The sequence below is a fragment of the Cyprinus carpio genome, chromosome B17 (genome assembly GCF_018340385.1).
Source record: "Cyprinus carpio isolate SPL01 chromosome B17, ASM1834038v1, whole genome shotgun sequence".
Classification (NCBI taxonomy): Eukaryota; Metazoa; Chordata; class Actinopteri; order Cypriniformes; family Cyprinidae; genus Cyprinus; species Cyprinus carpio.
The window spans coordinates 19,492,986-19,508,354 of record NC_056613.1 but is presented as its reverse complement, the minus strand read 5'-3'; the positions used below and the strand labels follow the sequence as shown (position 1 = coordinate 19,508,354).

The 15,369-nt window shown below is 38.0% G+C and overlaps 1 protein-coding gene across 1 annotated transcript; it reads right to left on the bottom strand.

The window, feature by feature from the left end:
• Nucleotides 1-136: 136 nt before the first annotated feature.
• On the bottom strand, nucleotides 137-14,469 carry cdan1 (codanin 1). The gene is made up of 28 exons (XM_042742683.1): nucleotides 14,304-14,469; nucleotides 12,488-13,155; nucleotides 9,883-10,083; nucleotides 9,613-9,803; nucleotides 9,029-9,148; nucleotides 7,955-8,033; nucleotides 7,754-7,874; nucleotides 7,567-7,676; nucleotides 7,390-7,479; nucleotides 7,190-7,265; nucleotides 6,902-7,107; nucleotides 6,135-6,267; nucleotides 5,902-6,045; nucleotides 5,657-5,823; nucleotides 5,497-5,578; nucleotides 3,484-3,573; nucleotides 3,298-3,352; nucleotides 3,045-3,178; nucleotides 2,846-2,949; nucleotides 2,580-2,729; nucleotides 2,427-2,490; nucleotides 2,146-2,224; nucleotides 1,837-2,045; nucleotides 1,375-1,482; nucleotides 1,182-1,245; nucleotides 936-1,096; nucleotides 702-809; nucleotides 137-582 (listed from the first exon to the last, which is right to left on the bottom strand). Exons 1-28 carry the CDS (start codon nucleotides 14,379-14,381, stop codon nucleotides 487-489), a joined length of 3,888 nt encoding a protein of 1,295 aa, XP_042598617.1. The 5' UTR covers nucleotides 14,382-14,469; the 3' UTR covers nucleotides 137-486.
• Nucleotides 14,470-15,369: the final 900 nt, after the last annotated feature.

The window sequence follows — 15,369 nt, the reverse complement described above, 5'->3', positions numbered from 1 at the left end:
GATGAAAACATTGTCCAACATTAACAAAGTGCAAATTTTCCGCAAATATAGACTAAGAAATGCATACAAACAGACACACTCACCAACCAACCAACAAGCAGAAAAACATTTACATGCACTTAAAACAAATAAATATTCATTATTTCATAAATGACAAGAAAGCACAGTGAATGGTCTTTATCTTTTTCTACTGTGAGGCAGCATGAGTGAAAACTGGCAAAGCCCTGCTAAAATTTCCCCACAAAATACGTTTTAAGGTTTATAATCTATCGATGACTGGTCTATCAACTCAGCATTTTTAAGCAGCAAATACTCTCCTTGCAACTAACAATAAATCAGACTTTAAAATATTTTTAAAATCATATATATTGCAGGTTCGAACACTTTTGTTCCAATATGCATCACTCATAGTCTGTTAATACAATAGTGTTTGGCTGGGATTCACGTGTACAGTTGGTAATGTAGACTCATGTGTCCCCCTAGTGGTCACTGAGAGACCTGCAGTATGTCCCTGTGGTTTGGCAGTGAAGGCAATGGGAACTGGGTGGCCAGAGAGAGCTGCTGAAACTTCTCTACAGACTCCTACAAGAGCAAACGAGAAAAGCCATCAGAAAGTGATTTGTGAGAATTCCAGCCTCAAAACGTAATGTTTTGCTCTCTCTAAAATAAGTTAACACATATCATATGTAAGAAGCAATTACCTCTGGCCAAGATAACGCTGACAACTTTGGCCAGTTAGTGCCCACTTCCTCCTCTCCTAAAAGACCCCTCTCTATTAGCTGTCTTATCAGGAACAGGTAGTCAGTCTTCTGGGATATTAAAGGATAAAACGCAATTTAATCACCAATTCACCAGTGCTGTTACTGTTCACACAGAATAAGGGTTATATTCACAAGTAAACTGCATCAACTACGAGATTAACTCAGCGGTTTTACCTCACTATCTGTGGCACTGAAAATGGCAGTCAAAGTGGGTTCACTGAGGAGAAGGTGCAAAGGCGGAGAGGGTGTCCGAGACCACAGAACTAGAAACTTTTCCAGAAGAGCAGGTCTCTTGTTACCCTCGGCTGAGGAGACAAATGGCAGCTCCCCGGATACTGCACAAACAGACACAGTAGGATATTTATCATGTTCAGCACTGACTTCGTTCTCTTCTCAATTTTCCATTAACTGCACTCTCACCAAGTTTGCAGGCAAGCTGAACAGTACAACGCAACAACATCTGCTCAACCACCGGGGAGAGGAGCTAGAAAAAGACCAGGATAAAGGAGAGATTGTGTAAGTAAAGTAAACAGTTCAAAATTAAGTATTAAAAACATTGAATGATGTGGATTATAAAGTTTTGCATCTAGTACGCTGAAGGGGTTCCGATTACTTTTCTGCATCCAAGTGTTTGTCCCACTCTGTCCAGCAGAGACTCAATCTGATGAACAGTGTAAGCCTCCTCTTCAGATCTGGGTCCTACAGCAACACTTAAAACCTCCTGAAACATGAGACAACATGGTTTGTGATCTGACTCACCCACATTTGAAAATGACCCTAAATTACCATAGGTTTGCTCATCGCTTTGTTACAACTGTTGTATTATTAGTAGTAAGACTAGAAAAATCGTTTTAAATAGCTTTAGGTTTAATTTACAATAAAAACACTTCTGATAAGAAATTGTTTCGCTGAGTAATTGTGTGAATTGCGTGTTTCCTTTCAGCAATTTTGTTGATGTCTCATTTCTCAACATTAAATTATATTTTGTATAAATCACCAACAATCCACCAGTCTTCAATGAATCTGTTTTAACTAGTTTATACAACTTTTCTGACACCCAATTAGCAATAATCACCTTTATTTCAATCATAACTTCTGATCCCAGTGGAACTTTATGGGTGCAGTCTGAAACACAAGAGGACCCAGCACTAAGCCCTGAGGTACTCTTCTGGACCTGCTGACTCCTGCTCGATCCCTCGCCCTCTTCAGCATCCAAACTGACGGATGAGGGCACACTCTTCATCACCCTCCCAAAAGCACTCTTCCACTCCCTCTTCAGCAGTGCTGAGGGATAAATTCAAACAGGGTTAATTCAAAACATGCTACAAAATAAGTAATGGAGCATTTGCCATTTTAAAATGTCACTAAAATTAGGCTCCACTACTTGTGATGTTGGCGGAGAGCCAGCTGCAAGCCTTTTCTGTTGCCAAACGGGTGGTGATGCTCTCAGCAGTGGTCAGGACCTAAACCACACCACAAAATATTAATCATATAGCAAAGTAACTAAATGAACTTGAAGGCTTTTTTCTAAAATTAATCAGGAAATGAGATGACGAAAAAAAGTAATTCTGTACAACACCGTACACCCAAGACAAACACTGTGCTTGAGCATTGCAACAGGATTTTAAACGGATTGAATTGATGAATAGTAACTGTTTTACTCACAGAAGGAGAGGTCTCAAGAGGAAGAAGTACTCTGACAGCTCCAGGGGCATTTTCACTGCAGAACCTATCATGAGAGGATGTGACCGAGGAAAACTAGTCCAAAACATGTCCAACAACATGATATATATGTAATGAGAGAAGAGAGCTGCTGACCTGGTTGCTGTCTCTAGAGCCTGCATGCCTGCGTCACACAGCTGAGCACAGATAGAATCGTTTAACTTGGCCGTGTTGACACCCTCCAAACCCAAACTATCTCTGAGAGTTTTCTCTCCACCCTTCACGAGCTCCAACACAAGCGTAGCCCTACCACACGCAGAGTTAGGAAAATATGAAATGATGAAAAGCAAATCTTAATTGATTTACACAGACTTACATACAGAAAAAGACAAAAAAAACTGACTAAATGGTGAGAGACTGACTTGATGTGTTTGACGCAGTTGGATCCGACTCTCTCAGCAACAAATTCTACAGTACGTCTGAGAGACGGGGGCTGGTTGTGAAAGAAGGCCTGTTCCAGGTCAACCTATGGAAAAACACATGGAAAACCATGAACAGCCACACATCAACGACATGCCCTTAATTCTTTTACAGATAGAAGGCATTTTGCTGGCAGTGTACCTGAAGTTTCTGCTGTGAACGGCTGGTGGAAGGTCCCCTCAGTTCTGCAGACGTGGGGGTGATCTTGCGAATTAAGCCTCCACTCTTGGATGTACTGCCAGCCACAAAAGCAGCAAGAAGTTTACGAAACTCCCCTGCCAAAAGAATGACATAAAGATACATCCATCATCCTCAACTGGAATCTATTCCAATCGAAGCTTGGTAAAATACATCATTTTAAGCCACATTTTTTCCCCAAACAGTTCACTCTCACCTAAATATGGACAGCAAGTGTAGAGAAGCTGTTGGTCCACTAATGGGAGGGTGTCCTGAAAAGTAAATATACAGTATTATACACATTACCAAATCAGAAAAAAAGAAAGATAAATAAACACTTCTTTCCCTCCTTAAAAGGAAAAAGTTAAATGTGTCCAGAGCAAAAAATCAGTGACCCACTCACCAGCCCCTGAGAGCTTGTAATATTCTCCAGTTCCTTAACTTCTTCCTTTAGATCTGTGCTAAAGAAGAGATCTTCAGGGAAGATAGGGATCTAAAAGAGAGACAGTTACAGAAAGATTTGACAGGTTCATAACCTCTCTCTTTGGCCAAGCTGCACAATTTGGCCCATTGTTATATGATAAACAGTGTATGCAAAAACAAACTATCATGATGCCTTGAATTAATTATGAAATAATTAAGTTATTTTTAGCCCATGTTGTAGCCAGCTGCTCTTTACCAAACACATACCTCTTTCAGTTAGCAAAAGTGAAAAACAACCCAGTTACCTCTCCATTTACACCTGTTTTTACTCTAAAAGTAGATTCCAATCACTATTTATGTGCATTTTGGGTAAAAAAAAAAAAAAAAAAAAAAAGTACATTTTTGGACTTTAGAATAAATTATTGCATGGAGTGATGTATCATAAGTAGGGGTCGACCTATTTTCTGCACCGATATTAAGGGTGGGAATCTATGGGTATCTCACGATTCAATTCGATTACGATTCAGAGGCCCACGATTCGATTCGATAACGATTAACAATGCATCACAATGTTGTCATACATCCTGTACATCTATGTAAAATTCTACTACTTTTTAAACAACCACAGAACTCAATAGGGTTGGGAATCTTCAGGCACTTCACGATTCGATCCTGGGAGTCACGATCCGATTCCAAAATGATTCTTGAGCTACATTTTTTCCCCAATTAATTCTTCTGCTGTGCAAATACATCTTTACAACTTAAACAAAATTGCAGTTATATGCTTTTTGTTTATAGTTGGAATCTCTGTATGTATCTGTAGGTGTGAAACTTCACTGGTTTCACAATTCAATTCAATTACAATTATCATTATTAACTCAATATCACAATGCGTCATATTACTGCACATGGCTACATTTTCATATAAATATAATATTAAATTTATTTTGTGCAAAATTAACTTTTTTTTTTTTATTATATAAGCACACTAGGCTATTTTTTTAACAATTACTTATTTAAAATAACTGTTCTTTAAGTGTCCGAAAGTTTACAGACAATATTTGAGGATTTTTATTTTTTTCCTCAGTATTATTGCCGTTTGATTATTACTGATGAGATCATAGACAGTGGCAGCTTTAACAGGCTGCATTCACACTAATGCACAGATCTATTTTGATATCAGATGTTTTGTCCTGCTCTGAAAACATAACTGACTGCGTGTACATCAATTTCGTATAAAAGTATTCAAAAATGCAAGTGCATTTAACCGCAGCTGCAACTGAGCTTCAGGACAACAACACAAAGCGCACGTGAAAGTGCAAATTCTGTGCAATGAAGCCTGCCGCGTCTCTAGCGCACGCACATGCGGGAAAAAATAAAAAAGCTCAGAATCGATTCTGAAATGTTCAGAATCGATTCAGAATCGTTGAAGAGAGAATCAGGATGCATCGGAGAATCTATTTTTTTCTCCCACCCCTAGCCGATATTAAGCATTTTTATGGTTATCGGTACCGGTCATTTTCAAAAGCGATCTCCATTAAAATAATTTAAAAGCATTTAAAGAAAGTTTTTGTCAGAGCCCTTGTTATTCTTAATTTTGACATTCATTTTCATTTTTTCACCAGACATTTAGGTCAATTCAAAATATCGGTCTACTTGATCTGTAATAATCGGTATGGACATCCGCCCTGAAAAACACATATCTGTTGACCCCTAGTCATATGTAAATTTGCCCAACTGTATACACAGTTGTACACATTAGAGGTCTCTGACTCCAACAGTATTTGCAGAGTAGCAATAGTTTCACCCCCGTATCAAATTTTCAAAAATCAGCAGTCTCTCTACTCATTGAAACTTTAACTGTCACACCACCCATTTTTATTTCAGCTTGTATGTCTTACATAGCTGTGTTCTGCTGTTTGGCAACTTCGCACATTTAAATATTTTTTACACAATTTCAATCAATTTTGGAGCCTCACTTGAGATATCTCACCTGGAAGAGCCAGCCCAAAACTGCCACCATGAGCAGCTGATTCATGTAACACAGCTCCCCTCCTCGACCCAATAACATCCTCCTGACATACACACATAACCATAATTAACAAAACAATCACATGCAGAGATCATATTTGACGTATATGTCATGAACTCACTTGTAGATCTGGAGCAGAAGGCACAAAGCAGTCCTGTAAAAAGGAAGAAGTGGGCCAATGTGATCCAGCATGGACAGAAACTCCACTATCCAGGGCACTGTCAGAATGGTGCGTCTCCGATGCACTGAACTCCTCAACACCGCACACACATCTAGCACTGGAGAACTCTGACAATATACATATTAGGTTGTGAAACATACTAGCTTCTAGGCCGAAATAAAATCTTGCCCTCATACAATCCTTACCTTGCTCCGCAGAGTGATCGCAGTATCCTGTATGTCTCTTGACGGCAGCTCAGAGGTCTGGTAAGGCAGGAAAGAGATAAAGCCCAAAAACTTGGCCAGAAGTCGAGCCGTGAGAAGCACAGAGGAGAAACGCTGCTTCTCATCCTAAAACAAAGGCCACAGATATGTTTTTTAAATCCATTCAAGCCTCTGATTACTGTAGAGCATGCAAATATGTTGCTTTCTGCTCTAACCTGCTGCTCCATGTCTCCATCACCTGTCTCCTCTCCCCGGGCAGGGCTGGCATCTGGACCGAGGATGGACACCTCATCTAGCTTCAGCAGCTGCTGACACAGCCCATCTTTCAGATGCTGGTTTAGCTGACAGCTAGTATAAAGATGACAGGAATTAGAGCCAAGCACCAAAACACAAAGAATCCATTAATTCAAAATGAAAGTGTTTAATCTATTATTAGCTTTGACATATGTCACTGTACTCATAAAAGCTGACATAATATACTTTAAACAGGTATAAACTAGTGGTATAGGGTCAGTAATTTTTTTTAAAATAAATTAATACTTATATAAGCAAAAAAAAAATCAGTTTCTACAAAAATATTAAGCAACACAACAGTTTTCCACAATGATAAAAAACTAAGAAATGTTTCTTGAGCACCAAATCAGCATATTAGAATGATTCCTGAAAGATCATGTGACACTGATGACCAGAGAATGACTTAATGTCACATGAATAAATGACAATTTTCTCACAATATTACAGTTACTATATTTTCATTAAATGTAGCTCTGGTGAGTATGTCCATTACTTTCATCCAGCATTTCACATTCAAGCTATGAGTTTTCGGTGCTGTGATGTTAAATGAATAACTATTCGCTGTTTAAACAAAGAGATAAGCACTCTGATTAGTCCTGCGCACTTCCGTTTCAACAAAAAATGTCAACAGGAAATTAAACAGCACTCAAACTTCGAAAAATTCAAGGCCTATGACAACAACATTTACCAGCTGGCTGTTTGAAGGAAGCACTTGAAGAACTCCTGATGACCAGGAAAGGATGGTGGAGGGCAGGGACCAATGAGTCCTTGAGGCTGGACCAGACGCTGCTGCAGGCGCTTCAGACGACCCAGGCTGTCTGCTCCCAGCATGCCGAGCAAATCAGCATCAGGGGCATCACTGGAGGAGCCTAGCACACAAGGGCCTTTGCACATCTAGAGAAGAAACAGAAATAATATAAAACAGCCAGACAGAGGATAAGAAGAAATGGGAGAATAATCAGCCATTGTGGCTCACCTGGATCAGCTGCTTCTGGAAGAGTCTAGCAAAGTGAGAATGGCTTCCTGCTGCTGTGAGCTGACTGACCATCATTCTGTGGGTATTAAAAAAAAATTACAATAGGAATAACAATCGAAATGATTTAGGGAGGATACACATATCATATGTATATCATACCAAAAGAGCATAAAATGTCCATGAAAAAAAAAAAAAGTCACCTGACTCTACTGCCTAATGCAGCCTCAAAATCCCAGCCAGGTTCTTTATGAGAGTCCTCCCATTCTCTGAGAAAACCGTAAAACACATCCCTACAAAAGCAGAAAGCATAACATGAAACATATCAAACTGATAAACAGCCTGAAACAAGAAAAAAAGATTTATGGTTTGCAGTGTACCTTTGCTTTTTAAAGGTATGGAAGGCCCTATCACTGCTAAAATTGGAGCGGTTGTCTGTGGCGGGCTGGAATGGGACTGAATGAACAAACATAGGTGGACTGGGCAGCACCTGAGGAAGTGTGGGGATTATTCAGTGTGAGTTTTTTTTAAGGATAACGTATTGGTTGCTTTTAAACTAATACTTACTTTAGCTGTGCAGTTTTCCTGAGCTTGCGCCAGATGATCTTTCAACGATGAGGAGAACGTCCCGACTCTCTCATTCTCAGACAGAAGCCGTAGCGTGCATTTGTCCAGGTGTGACACCAACCTGACAAACAGAGGAGACAGACAGTCAGACACTCTGAGACCGATCTGAGAGAGCCGTAATTAAACAATAATCAGACTTACTCAAACTGATTCTCCAACACCCTCACAGAAAAATACACACAGTTGTGGACATTTCCCAGGTAAGCTTTCTCCAACACATCTGCATGAACATAAATGGACAGCAAACAGATGAAATTCATCATCACAGACCTTAAGCAGTGTAGCGCAAAATTGATTTTTGACAGGAATTAAACTAAGGCTGTAAGGGACAGAAGAATTGATAGTACTGTTGTTTAACAACATACCAATTGTTCAGCTGGTGAAATGTCTTTCGTAAAAATATTTCAGTTGACAAAGTCCTTAAAGCAGTTTTGGAAGCTGTGAAAATTATGGGTTCTAGGACATTTATTTAGTGCAAAACACATTTTAAAGACTGTAAGTCTATCCTTTAAAGCCTTGTTTTCATCAGTATAAAATTCAATATTGCATCTAACCTCTATAAGTTTTATTATTCATCTTGAGATTTTTATTCTCAAACCTAGAATAAATATCTAACATCACAGTGATGCAATTAGATAGCATATATTGTTTTTTAAAATCCATAAACTCCACTAGTGAACCCATTCAATATTATGATACAGAATTGCCCAAATGGCTCTACGCTGATTTGGAGAGACACAGAGGAGAGGAATTGTTGAATCAAGTCATTATTTTTGTTTTCTTCGTGTACAAAAAGTATTGCCGTCACTTCATAACGTTACAGTTGAATCACTGATGGCAGATGGACTATTCTGACGATGCTTTTCATACTTTCCTGGACCTTGACAGTTATTTATTTGGCAGTCTATGGGACAGTCACAAGCCTACCAGTTTTTATCCAAAATATCTTAAATTGTGTTCCGAAGACAAACAAAGCTTTTATGGGTTTGGAACGACATCGGGGTAAAGTGATTAATGACAAAATTTTCATCTTGCGATGGAGTAACCCTTTAAAACATGACAAACACTGATCATAAATGTTAAATAGCTTTCAGCAAAGAATAATGTATGAGTAATGCATTTTTAAAGCTTATGAAAAAACTCTTCCTTATGACATTTCTTCAGCATGATTTTACATGAAACTTTTAATTACTGACAGTGTGTGATCTAACTCACCTGGGCTGTCTTCACAGAAACTGATTGCTTCCTCCCCAGATTCAGAGACAGACACACCATGAGATGTCAAGAGCTGCAGCACGAAGAACAGCTCCAGGAAGACACAAGGAACCAGGTTCTCTAGAAGCAAAACACATTCAACTTTAAAACAGACTTCATCTTATTCTTATGAAAATATATACTACAGTTCAAAAGTTTAGGGTAATTTTTTTTGAAAAAGTCTCTTTAGCATACCAATTATTTAATCAGAAACACAGGAAAAATAAAACTTAAAAACTTCATTTTATATATATATATATATATATATATATATATATATATATATGTGTGTGTGTGTGTGTGTGTGTGTGTGTATATATATATATATATATATAAAACATTTTATATATTAAAGATTTTTAAATCCCTGCTGAATAAAATCACTAATTTAAAAAAAATCACTGAACCCAATATTTTGAATGGTAAATGTATATTCCTTTCAGTCATAACTGATTTTGCAAGATAAATAAATAAACAAAAGGAGCAAACTCGGATCAACTGTAAAAGATTACAGCTGTATACGGCACCCTCTGGAGGCCATTCACCTGAAATGCAGGTACAATACAGCTCTGCTAATAGATCCAGCTCTGATTTCTGTGTGACTTTGTTAGGATCAGGGCAAGGTGACTGAGGGTCAGGGGTCACCTTTGACCCCTGTCTGTGCACTGTTTTGGTTGGGGTACAGATGACAGGGGTGGTTTTCAGTGGGGAGCTGGTCTGCTGGGCAAGTTTAGACCTAGAGAAGACATGAGGACAATTAGTGACAGATAAACACAGGGATATTATTCAAACTAAATATTACAGCCCAAACATACCTTTCTTTCCTAAGCAACTCTCTCTCTTCCTGCAGACTGTGAGGACTGCCAGCGGTCAGTTTGGCCCCAGCGCTCTCTGGTATGGTAGGGGGACTGGAAGGCAGGCTGAGCGGGGTGGATGTGAAGCAGCTCTTAGGTTTGGAGTTAGGCCGCTCTGCACTTACGGGAGTTGGGTTGATTCTCCGTGAAGGTTTGGTTGCTCTGGAAAAGCAGGAGAAAAGTTTTTGATTTTTTTTAGTTTTACGTTTATCATGAAATTGTAATGGATTATGATGAGGAAGAGTTTCTAGAACATTCAAAGGATGTGCAAAATAAAAAATAAAAAATAAAAAAACGAAAATCTAACCATTTTCTTGTCAAGGTCAATGCCGTGAGGTAATTTTTCTAACTAATGTTTTAAAATATTTTAAAATGAGAATGAACCAGAAATAGCATTCTTCTTTTGTATATCTGAGTTAAAGGGGTGGTTCACTGTTTCTTTTTTTTTAGGCTTGATTGTGTTTATGGGGTGCAGTCTAACATGTGTTAATGCTTCGTTTAAAAAAAAACACATTATCTTTCACATAATTCACCTTTATTCCACACTGCTCTGTCCCTTCTCTGAGAAACACACTGATCATTTCCTGCTTTAATGAAGCCCCTCCCTCAGAAATAGGTTGATGGGCTCTGATTGGTTAGCTGGTCCAGTGTGTTGTGATTGGCTAAACCGCCTCTAGTGCACGTCTAAAATGGTCCAAGAACTGGTAACTTAAACAGGGTTTGTACAGATACTGCAAAATAAAATTCCAGGACTTTAAAGGACTTGCACTACTTTTTAGGTTTTCAAGGACTAAAATCAGATCTCGCTTATTAATCAATATTGTTATGATATTTCAAATTCTAATAAATAAATATCAAATGGTACAAATAAAGTGTAGCACATGCAAAGAATGCAACGACTGTGGCAACTTTAACATTTGAAAGGATACTACGGCAAAGTTATCTCTTTCCTTATTCAAACTGATTTTTTTTCTCATGAATATATGATTGACCTGAAGAATGACAGCTATGTCATATACTTGGAAAATTATGAGCTTTATCACGCTCATAGACACTAGGGGTGTGACAATATACACTTAGGCCCTGTCCACACGAACGCCGTTATTTTTAAAACTGCAGCTTTTTCTATGCCGTTTGGCCGTTCGTCCACACGCAAACGCGTTTCCAGGTCACTGAAACCAAACATTTCTGAAAATGCCTGCCATGGTGAGGATTTTCAAAAACTCCGGTTGCAGTGTTATCGCATAGACAGCGAAACCGGAGTTTTTGGCTTGTGACACCAGAGCCTGTGCTGTTATCTCCCCTAACTGAAACTTTTTCAGGCTTCTGATTGGCCAATATGGCTTTACGGTTGAGATTATATCGCCACCTGTTGGTTTGGCATGCTCTTGACAGTGCATCATAGCATGCGTTTGCGTTTTCATGTGGACAGAGATTTTTTTAAAAACGGAACAAGGAAAACTGTTTATAAAAATAACCGTGTATGTGTAGACATGGCTTTAGTGTACAAGGGGAGACAAAATGCAGATACTTGGTTCACTTGAGACAATGTTTTAATACTTTAAGAATTTTCAAATGACAAAAGATTTGTCTTTTAATCACAAAAAGTAAAACAATGCAGTTGTATTTTTAAAAGTTGTAACTAATCTAGTGCTTAACTAATGATTATTTTGCTAATCAAGTAATCTGATTATTTTGACAAGTGCGTAATCTGATATTTTTTAGTAATACAAATAGAACTAAGGGGAAAAAAGGCTTTAATATGACTATATATATATATAAAGGTAAAGATGTGGCAATAATAATTGGCCTCAATTAAAGTTTTAAAACCAAGTACATGGTTTTACTGAACAACACTTAAATACACAATATAATATGCCTATATTATAACAAATACCTGCAGAGGGCACCAACGGCCTGGTGATGTTTCATGTGATTCAATGAAGTTTAAATCCTTTTAATTTTAATGTTTGCCCACATGCAAAGTCAGAGACTTTTATTTTGAAATCGCGATGTACAATAAATCAAATATTCAGAAAAACGTTCTCCTGTGTTGGCATAGGTTTAAATGATTTACGTTACAAATCAAGTGAGTTTTCCCAGATGAACGTTAAGCAACCCAAACTCACGGCATATGCAGAGGAAGAGTTTAGCCCCTTACACACATACAGTCTTTACTGGTAAATTACCGGTAAGAGATCATGTGTGAACATGACCTTTTCAAAAATCCCGGTAAATTTGTTCTGGCACTGAAGATGACGTGATTACTCTGAGCTGTTTACAAAGCTCCGCTGCTTTTTTAATAGCTTTTCTATGTAAATATGACGCTAGATGGAAATCTTTGACCATTTCGCCTCACAGCTTTTTCAATGCATCGCGCTCGAGACCCAGGCTTCTTTTCCTTTCATCAGCTAATGCGCGTCTCATGTTTATAAGAGCAAAAACTTCCGATCCAGTGCCGGAGAACTTTAAGCCCTGTATATAGGTTTTTTTTTATATTTTAAACCATTGAAACCAACATTAATACATTACTAATACTAATATTAGTCACTGACTCCTCACTTACACTGGTGGAGACTGGGCGGCACCCACTGGAGGAAAGTCTTCCAAATTATTGAAGTTGAGCTGCACCTGTGTTGGAGGTGACACTGGTTCAATCCTCCCCACACCTCTGCTCCTCCTGCCTCCTCCATCCCAGCGAACTCCTTCCTCCGACACAGCACCGCGAGGTCCCGTCTGACGGCCAGACGCACACCCCCCAAACCCCCCACTCCTCCTGCGGCCTCTGTGCTGCTGTGCCTCTGGGGGTGATGTCATGAAGTCGCCAAGACTGGGACGCTGGGCGGAGCGGCGCTCAGAGGGTGTGTTGCGGGGAGCAGGGCTCCAGGCAGAGCTGAAGGAAGGGCTACTGAGGGCACTGACACCACTCAAACAATGAGAGCCGGTAAATGGGGTCTCCTGCTCACCCCTCCCGCTCACCGGGGACACAGACGGGGCAGGAGAGAAGAGCTGGACTCGACTGGCGCTGCGTGAAGTCTGAATTGGTGTGGATTTGTTGCCCCTCCGATCAGAAAAGTCCTGAGTCCTGACAGATCTGGAGGTGCTGGGGGTCTTGGCAGGTGTGGTGGGGCCATGGGTCAAAGTCTGACTGCTCTGATCACGCAAAAAATTCAATAGGAAAGGCACAAACTCCTCTTTGCTGAACTTGAATGGAAAGTTTTGGGATTCACAAACCTGGCAAGACAAAAAGAATCAAATTTTAGTCATGATCCAAGACACTAGCTATATTTGAATTGAATACACTACAAATTGAGCCAAAAAAAAGCTTCCAATAAATAATGCACAGACAAAATTTTAGTTATGAAAAAACTTATATTAAATTATCTGGCAAAACAAGTAAATTCTCAGCAATAGAAATATATAATTATAAGTATCCATATTAATTTCTTAACTAAATCAAATTATATGTTAATGTAATCACAATAAATAAAACCTCATGCAAGTTGTATGACACTTTATGAAACAATAAACCTCAAACAAGTTACTTGTGTGTTTACAGCAAAATTAAAAATATTCTTTTTATTTGGATTTTTTATGCGTACAAAATTTCTCCACTTCATATTATAATATCAGCATTGTTATCGTTAACTGAAACTAAAACTTTTTCATTAACTTTAATTTAGAAAAAACAATGTTAAGTAAATAAACAAATAAATACCTAAACTAAAGAAAAATTAGAAATGCCTTGGCAACTAACTAAAATAAGTTAAATAAAATAAAACAACTAAAACTGAAATAAAGTTAAAAACGTGATCAAATTAAATAGAGATTAATAGAAAAGTTCATAAACTTACTAAAACTAAAATAAAATTAGGAAATACAAAAAAAACTCATTCAAAATACAGTATTAATAAATATTAAATCACTTTAAATGCTACTAAAACATCACTGCAACGTTATATACCGCGTAAAAAAACTTAGTTTTTATTCTGACACAAATTAGTTCAAGTTATCTTAAGTAAATGTAATATTGTACTGCTCTCAATCACAACAAATATACAAACTTGGAAGGTATTGTGTATGAAAATATTTACATTACTCAAAACCTGTTTTTAATTTTTCACCAAAAAGAAAGTTGTTGATGACGGTATTCCTGCTTATTCCTCGGAGAGGTTCTGTGGCGTTATGTTACCGTAAAATAAAAAACAAGACTGTAAATATCCACCTCTAAAATAAAGCGACTCCTTAATGTTTGTTTGCTAACGTAGCTATAGATTAGCTGATTGTATTTCAGGAAAACAATCACTCTTTCACTCCGCCACGCAGTGACAGTAAGACACAACACCACTGGAGAGAAAACACAGCGCGGTGTAAATTCTTACGTGTTGTCCTCTGAGCCAGAGCACAGCCTCGCTTAACTCCACTTTACTGAGCAGCAACGATTCCAAAAGAGCCGCCATTCTGCTCCGAGTATCAGGAGAGTGACGCGCTTCGTGTCAGGGGCGGGATTGGCTGAGCGCTGCAGCGCGCGCAAACATCAACAACACCGCCGACATGGACAGACCTTCAAAATAAAAGCTCACAAGACACTTGTGGCTGTACCTTCCATTTGATTATTGAATAAAACTGTTAAAAAGAGGGCGTTTAATTTATTTGAATTTAGTTTTGTGATACAAAAAAAATATGTTTATATTCAGACATATACAGATACAGACTTAACCTTTTAATTTGTGCTAAAAATACGTTCTGTAATTCTTTTAAAGGGTTTTGTGTTTTTAAGATTTTTAAGAGTACAGAACAAACACACATTGTCATATTTAATTCTCAGATTGTAATTTCATAATTTTATTTAAATAAATGTGTTATGGAGCAACCTATACATCTATCCTCACCTAGCCTAATTTTCATTTGCAAAAAAAAAAAAAATTATAATAATAATAATTATGTGTTTTTTACTAAAATCATCACTGTATTAAGAGCTGTTCAGTAATGATTTCAATTAACCTCAGTCCCAAATACTAATTTGTCATGGGTTCCTCTGGGAAATTAGATTTAGTTTATGAGTAGAATTAGCTTTGAGGCTGACATTAAGTTAAGAGATTTTCATGTTTTGTTTTAAAATATCTATAGCAAACTGTATTCAGCAAGTTGTTAGCCACCTACACTGTGAACTGAACAGTTTTATGTGCTGCAATAAATATAACAGAACAATGCTGTTATCTATGTTGGTCCCTACTTATTTGTCTAGAATGTTATTTAGACACTATATTATGAACACAGTACCTACAAAAGGAACAACTTGTGTAGTAAACAAAACAGAATGAGACAATTACTGCCATATTCTCTCTATGGAAAACTGGAAACCTGTTATTCTTTACAGACAGAACCATGCAGACCATCGACAAACATTAAGAATAATCTTAATAAGCTCTGCTTGTTTGCACTGCA